Source organism: Chamaea fasciata, unplaced genomic scaffold (assembly GCF_029207755.1).
Source record: "Chamaea fasciata isolate MVZ Bird 193981 ecotype frontalis unplaced genomic scaffold, bChaFas1.0.hap1 SCAF_53, whole genome shotgun sequence".
NCBI lineage: Eukaryota > Metazoa > Chordata > Aves > Passeriformes > Sylviidae > Chamaea > Chamaea fasciata.
In genome coordinates this window covers 279,241-286,893 of record NW_027094138.1, presented here as the reverse complement: position 1 = coordinate 286,893, position 7,653 = coordinate 279,241, and the positions used below count along the sequence as shown (strand labels likewise).

General features: G+C 46.0%; 2 protein-coding genes across 2 annotated transcripts; both read right to left on the bottom strand.

Moving 5' to 3' along the window:
• Positions 1-965: 965 nt before the first annotated feature.
• On the bottom strand, positions 966-2,185 carry LOC136304152 (inhibitor of nuclear factor kappa-B kinase subunit beta-like). The gene is made up of 4 exons (XM_066207791.1): positions 2,107-2,185; positions 1,702-1,853; positions 1,527-1,588; positions 966-1,110 (listed from the first exon to the last, which is right to left on the bottom strand). Exons 1-4 carry the CDS (start codon positions 2,160-2,162, stop codon positions 997-999), a joined length of 384 nt encoding a protein of 127 aa, XP_066063888.1. The 5' UTR covers positions 2,163-2,185; the 3' UTR covers positions 966-996.
• Positions 2,186-2,827: 642 nt separating this feature from the next.
• On the bottom strand, positions 2,828-7,150 carry LOC136304150 (inhibitor of nuclear factor kappa-B kinase subunit beta-like). The gene is made up of 10 exons (XM_066207789.1): positions 7,119-7,150; positions 6,825-6,942; positions 6,022-6,104; positions 5,529-5,604; positions 4,974-5,063; positions 4,463-4,587; positions 4,026-4,133; positions 3,612-3,715; positions 2,949-3,088; positions 2,828-2,833 (listed from the first exon to the last, which is right to left on the bottom strand). The coding sequence occupies exons 1-10, from the start codon at positions 7,148-7,150 to the stop codon at positions 2,828-2,830; spliced, it is 882 nt and encodes a 293-aa protein (XP_066063886.1).
• Positions 7,151-7,653: the final 503 nt, after the last annotated feature.

Genomic DNA, 7,653 nt, shown 5'->3' with positions numbered 1-7,653 from the left:
CTCGAAGAGCTCAGCCGCCGCAAAGCACGCCGAGCGGAGAACAGCTGTTGCTGGCTGGAGAAGTTTCACTGTAGCCAAAGAGATCCAGTCCTGGGAAATCTACTATCACCGGTTCAACCTGAATCCTGAGTTTTTCTCTGCCACTCGCAGAAGCTGGGCCGCTTTCTGCCTCGCCTTCGGCTCCTTCAGCGCTGCTCCTCTTGCTGCAGCGTGACCCTGCACCCCCTGCGCTGCCGGGACACCCTGCCATCCCAGCGACCAGCCCGGGACTTTTCCACTGTTCCAGCTTGGTGCTCTGAAGATCCTGCAGGAACACCGAAACCAAACTGCCCTGGGTTTTGTGAAACAAAGCCCTCAAAGTTCTTGGTACTGTTGTCATTTGTCATTAATGCTGTAGTTGTTTGGTGGGGGGGGAGTTTTTTGTGTTTGTTTGCTTTGTATTACATACTAGTAAAGAACTGCTATTCCTATTTCCCAAATCTTTGCCAAAGAGCCTCTGATTGTAATTTTACCTAGCAGATACCTGTCTTCCTAAACCAAGACACTTCCCTCTCGAAAAAAGGCAATCCAGGAGAGCCCATGTGCTGCTAGTGTCTGGGCAGGCCTAGAAGTCAGATAGTTTTCTCAATGAACGTTACTACATCTCCAAAGTTACACACAAAGCAAGCTGACCTTGAGCTAAAGCGTCTTTTACCTCTTGGCTTCTCTCTGAGTCTTCGGTACAGCTCTCTGGCTTGTTCTTCTCTAGAAGAAAAAAACAGGAAAGGAAAGGATTTCCAAAGAACCAAAACATGGAACAAATAGTTTGAGAACTCAAATCTTTTCTATACCTGTCTGCCATTTCAGAACAATGACAGATGAGTCAAAAAACATCTTTAGTGTTAAAGTGCTCCCAGTCCCCCACAATTTGGGTGGAAGAAACAGCCCTTTCACTGTCGTCTAGTGAGTAAGCTTAGCCAGAAACACTCCTGCATCTGAAGCTCAAGGTAGTTCAACTCACAAATCCTCCAGTGTTCCTCCTTGTTTACGACCTAGCGGGCTTCTCTGCAGGTCCACGATGTCTGTCTGCAGGGCCATCATCCTCTTCACTACCTGCTCCACATCATCTTCCTGAAAGCAGGGTAGAACATAAGCAACACAACAGTCTCATACCTAGAGACACTACCACTCACACTCACACTGGTTCTTCCTTTCTCATCCTTATTTCTAAACAAACCAACAAGATGCAAACAGCAGCCTTGGCCAAAGACAAACGAGTCGTTTCAATTCAAGGAAATTCCAAGACGTTTCTGGGGCTTCGCCAAGATCTCCCGTTTCCCCCTAACCCTTACAACAGAACGAGCTTCATGTAGTACTAATAATGGACAAAAATTGTGCCACACAAACCAAGGCAATGTGAAATCTGACATCAGGGCAGATACAAGGGGTTTCTATTTAAGGCAGGGACAATGAAGCTAAAGGGGGAGGAGGGGAGAGATAACAAAAACAAACCTCTTTATGATTAGCAGTTAGATTTAAAAACATACCCGCCCACAAAGTTCCACAGCTTGCTCCATCTCTTTCCAGGCAAACAGCAGCTTCTCAGAAGCTAGAGGAATCAAAGAAGAGTGACTGGCTTTCTCAGGTTCACAGAGAAGGAGGCAGGTGTTTTTGTGAGGATAAGAGTCATGAAAAGACCCGTTTGCCAGATGCTATACTCACTAATTCCAAACTCAATCTGCTCTTTATACTTTTCCAGGTCAATTTGGATGCTTGTTTTAAAGAAGTCCAGCTTTGCTTCCAGCTGCTGAGAAAGGGAGGCCATAGAATTCTTCATCTTCCAGAGGGTACTATTGTAACGCAACAGATTCATCCTGCAAGGACAAGAAGGTCCTATTAGCCTCTGAAAGTAGAAATCCACCAGGCTTTCATTTACATCCAAAACAGATACTTGAGACAGTGGTGAGGACAAATGCAGTTGTGCCAAAGGGCTAACTCTCCACTTTTCATGAATTGCATACAGCTCCAATCATGGGCTTCCCCATTCCAACAGGGTCCCATTTCTGTCTTCCCTTCCACCAGCGCACAAAGACAGAGATAAGTATTGTGGAGAAACGGCCACCGTACATGGCTGCTCGCTGCCCCTGCTGAAGCCGATTACAGTCCTCTTTCAGCATCCGCATCGTGTACCAGATCTGACCCCACACTTTCCACAACTGGAAAAAGTGGAGATTCTTCTTTGGATCCTGAACTGAAAACAGAGGAGGTGGGAGAAAGGGAAATGGACATATCAGCGTGAAGCAGGAATAGTGTGTTATCACAAAACAGACCAAAACATTGCTCCTTTGAGGGGCATGCTACTGCCTGCAAAGCCTAGAGCTGGATAACCCCTGTGCAGCTCCCCTAGCATGTCAAAATCAAACACCTCCCTTTTTTAGTTATTCTGATAAACTGAATGAATGACAGTCCATTTACTGCTTCTTCAGTCCCAATACGCAAAAGCTCCCTCTACTCTTTGTGCACGATACAGACCACAAAACACAGACGCCCCTCTCAACACTGACCCCGCCCCGCCCTTCATATTCATGCCAGAGGAGTCCTTACGGATGCAGCCAACACTTTCTGGATGAGGACGCAAGGCCACCTGAGCCTCAGGAAACTTTCTTGTTATCAAAGAGGAAGAGAAGGTCTGTGTCTGCTGCTGCAGTATTATTCACCTGCAGAAGACAAAAGACCCAACCAGGTTTTCTTGGGAAGAGCAAGCCTTGGCAACACCACAAACAGCAGGGTCCTCCTCAACCAAACACAGAGCACCAAAGGCAACAGGCTGCCTACGCTACAGTGGCTGTTAGGTCTGTGAGGTTACCATGACAAAAGCATGCCACAACAGCAGGGAGTGCTCTGATCCCAAAGCGAGTGCAGTGACTTCTGATTCACTCAAACTTAAGAAAGGGAATACCGAGACTCACCTTGCCATCAGCTGTATGTTTAGTGACCAACTTCTGAGAAAACAATTCAAGTCCTGCTTCCTGCACTAGTTCCTCGTCCTCTTCTGGAATTCCTGTATCTGACTGAATCCTGGCCTTCACACTCTGCAGAGTCTCTTCCTCTGTCACAGGGTAGGTGTGCACAGTTCCCGTAACCATGTTCAAAACGTGAAGCAACTACCAGAAGAGTAGCATGGCATGAGAAAGGCTGAAGATACATTGGTCATCTTAGAGCAGAGATTGAGGGACCGAAAAAATGACCACCAAGAAACTCTTCAAAGCACTTGGCAGAATCAAGAAGTCACTTTACAGCTACTTCCTAACATTATGGCAAAGTTCTTGTCCTCCATCCAGTGGAAGAGAGGCCACATGGCAGTTAAATACCTGTAGAATCCTCTCTCAGAATATGGAACCAAGCATGCACAGAAGCTATTCACTACTCCCAACAAGCTCAGGGAGTATTTGTCCTCAAAGAAGCAAGAGGAAAGCACCTGTCACTAACGGTCAGGAGACAGTTCTATGAGTTTCTGCCTCACTCTTCCTCCTAAGTCTAGGATTCAGAGGCTCAGGAAACTGCTCTCTGGAAAACTTTTTAGGCTAATACAGACATATTGCTTACCTTCAAGTTCAAAATGCCATCCAATGCTTTGAAACACCCATTGGGTCCATAGGTAGGATCTGTACCTCTCTGACGTGGGTGCCACATTAACATGAGTTGCGGCCATTTCTCCAGCCTCCCAGACAAAACACTGAGCAACAAAAACCAGGAGATCAGAAAAGGTAAAAGTGCATTTGCAGTAACGATACGGCCTGTTCTGTGTGGGAGGACTGACAAAACTGCCCCCCTCCTTCTCCCTCCAGCACTCCACCTCTCCCCATCACAAACGCAGCGTTTAGAAGGCAGAAACCAAGACTACACAAGTCTGACAAGCGACAGTAGTACTGCCTGTGTCACGCACTCAATGTATTCACAGATTAACACAGTAAGGCATATAACACAAACTTGGTCCTTTTGCAGAAGAATCAGTTTATCTCAGCACAGCAATTTCTAGTACTCACCTGTTTAGATTGTTGGGGCAGGGCAAACTGCTAGAAAACTTGACTTCTCCGGATAAGTCTTCTGAAACAACAATATCCAGCTCACTCTTCTGACGCACTTTTGCATGCCTAATGTGAGCGAGTACAATGGTGAAAAATTTGCCCGCCTTTCCCAGCCTGCATGCTAGTAGGCTCTTGAAAGCTACTCTTGACATATAATACAGAGGCCACTTTGGTTTCTGTTACCTGCCCTGCAGGAGTCAGCCCTTATCCCATAGAGCAAGTATCAGGAATGCTGAACTTGCTCAGGTGAGTCAAGTCCCTGTGAAAGGGGTCACTTTCCAAAAGGGCAAGAAACATAGGGATATTATCCTCAGAATCAAGGGACCACACTTCTGCTTCCTGTAAACAGGAAAGTCACATCATGCCCACTTATCACCCAGCCACGGTTCACTCACCATTGCACTGGCTGCCAGTTGGGTAGGAATGGTCGGAAGCCTGCAATGCACTCAAAGGCAAGCGTGCCAAAGCTCCAGGAATCCACTGTCACCCTATACTTCTGCTGTTCCAGCAGCTCTGGAGCCTGATACAGTTTACATGCATGAGACAAAGCCAGATGGCTTTGGCCAGAAAGCTCTTAGCTTTCTCTGTCCCTTAACATCTCATTAACATTTGTACAAATAATTAAAGACATTACTGAACGCTGCCTCTCACGGGCTTTAAGACCCTCCTGGAGTGAGTAGCATAGGTTACTGGCACTCCTGCTTATTTATAACAGATGCAGGTAGCACAAAACCCAGTCTCAGCAAAACCCAGCGTCAGCAAAAAAGCAGTCACCTTTGCTAGCTTCAGCACCACAAATGCACCCCATACCGTGCAAGTACCTAATCCCAGCCCAAAGCTTGGTAACAGTTAATTCTATCCCACTAGAAAGCAGTAGCTGCTCTTCTAGCTGAATTCCTTTCTTACCAAGTACTGCAGAGTCCCAACAAAGGATGTGCACAGGCTCCCCTGATCCAACTCCTTAGCATAACCAAGGTCAATGATTTTGTGTATTAACTGAAACACACAACAGAGAATAAGAATGCCAGACTGAAGTCCTGTTAAAAGCACATCATACAGCAGAAAGAAAAGGTCTGGCTCTTCAAAGCTATGCAGGAAAGGTGCCAGTGAAGAGATAGAAGCAGAAATGGGAGGCTACTGTAGATTTCTAAAACCACAATGAATTTGAAGGTGTTGGAGCACACTTAGCAGTTACGCCTCTAGCTCCTTCCGATCTTTGGTCAATCAGGACAGTCTGCTTCTTTCCTTAATAGTTGAAAGTCAAAATGTCAGGTGTTAACAGACGTCTAATACAACGTCTCACCTCAGCTGCACACAGAATACTATGTGACAGTGACCTGAGACGGGTGTTATCCTGGGCTGAGTGCTCTTGCAGAGGGACCATGTAACTGCATGAAGCACATGCAGGTTCCTTGTAAGTTTACTTGTCTGTGCAGGTAGAGACGACTGCTTCCTGCTTACCCTTTGCTCTCCTTGCTGCAGCACAATGTTCTCTGGCTTCAAGTCTCTATGGATGATCCTGTTCTCATGAAGGTATCTGAGAACAGAAGCTGAGACAGAAAAAGCCAGTTGTTAGAGCTAAGTAACAGTACCTAGCATGAGCTCAGTAAGGATTCATCTATTCTATCTAGTAATAAGCATGGCTTTCACATCAGACCTTGTACAATCAAACATACAACGAAATGCTGAGTGTAAGGGGTAAAATCAGCACCATAGAACTCTGGACACAAATTGAGTTCTCTCTCTGGATGTTCCCTCACATCCTTCATGTAAACTGTAGTAATGCTGGCTAGCTTCCAGTAGGCAAGAACCTCCCCAGACTCCCAACACTTTTGGGAGATGATCAAGATCATAAAAGGTCAATCTGAAATGGAGTCACTAAGGTCACTACTGTATATTTGGAGAGTGGACTCAGGACTAAAAGGGTTTCCATAGTTCACACAACTGAAGGTACTGCCACCACTTACCAATGTCAGATAACAAGATAAGAATAGCTTCTTCCCGCAAGCCACAGCAATTCTCCAGCTGGTTCAGGTACTGCAAGTAAGGAACACAGAATGTAGTCTTTCCCTTCTCTATCCCGAGTGAACTCCAGAGTTCCACAAATTCTCAGGGATGCAAGAAGTTTCAGCAACAGCAATTAAATTCTCCAGAAGCACAAAACTCTATGGACTGCGACCTGCGGTAGCAGCAATTACAGCTTTGTGCCTTGGTTTAATTGCATGGGAAAGAAGATGAAAGAAGTCACTGTCATCCCGTTTTCATCCTTCTATTTGTTCCATCCCTCTTTGCCTGACAGTATCAACTCCCATCTGAGGCCTAAGGTCTGTGTTTCAGCTATGGGCAGATTATAGATAAGGTCAGAAAAGCCTTAGGATTAGAACTACCATGTGTTATCTCTTCCTATGACAGACAAGAGTTCATCACTTTCAGGAAGGGTACAGCCTACAGATGCACCTACCCTACAATGGTCTTGGCCATACTCAAATACTGTCGCACGTCCCCTACACTTGCCCTCATTCTCTGTGTGCAAACTCCTCACAGTGTCACTTGCACCTAAAAAAATACAAAGCACTTAAGTCTTCAAAAGCTGAACGTAATACCAAGGACCAAGCCACCAACACTTGTTGATGCCATGACTAGAAATAGGAAACATCAGGGTATGAAAGCAAAGGTTTGAAGGGAAAACTTCAGTAGAAAACCTAGGATCAGATCAGAAGGTGATCCATTCCTGGGTTACCATCCTAGGGACCCCACCTTGCGGAGGTCTCCACCTTGGCAGTACTCCATGGCCAACAATGGCAAGTCATTTGGTGCGAGCTTCTGCATCCCTTCAGGGACATCGCGGGCAGCCACCACATTGGGATGGTTCAGTCTGTAGAACAAAAATTAGGCAAGTATACATGATGTTCTGAAACTGCTATACACTTTCATGTGCTCGTGGTCACCACGCAAAGCCCAACATGGTCACAAATGCTTTGAGAAATTGAGTTAGTGAATTCTAAAGGTTTCCATCTTTCACGGATCTAGACTCATTTTAACTCCTGGCACTTCATACGGAAGACAGTGTGTTTCTTCAACATGTATGCATTACAGATCTGTCTAGAAGGTACAGCAACGAGCCCTGCACAGGAGTGCAAGGGAGTCTGTTGCTACCGTCCAGAAAAGACCCAAACTGCAATGAGACTGCTGCAGCCGAAAATGTTAATCCAACACCCCAAGGGACTGCCGCAGCACAGACGTTAAGTCAGGCAAAGCGGCGGCTCTCGGTAGCAGCGTTGTTGTAGCGCTGAGGGCACGGCAGACGAGCCGAAGACGGCAGTGTGAGACCCAAGAGGAATAGGAATAGGAATAGAAAATAGGAACTTTTAGAGCCCCAAAATCCCCCACAATTCACCCAAAATGCCCCAAAAATGACCCCAAAAAATTCCCACTAAAAATCGAGATTTCAGAGCCCCAAAATCCCCAAAAATGACCCCAAAATCCCGACTGAAAACTGAGATTTTTTAAGCCCCAAAATCCCTCAAATTCACCCCAAAATTCCCACCCAAAATTCCCACTAAAATTGAGATTTTTTTAGAGCCCA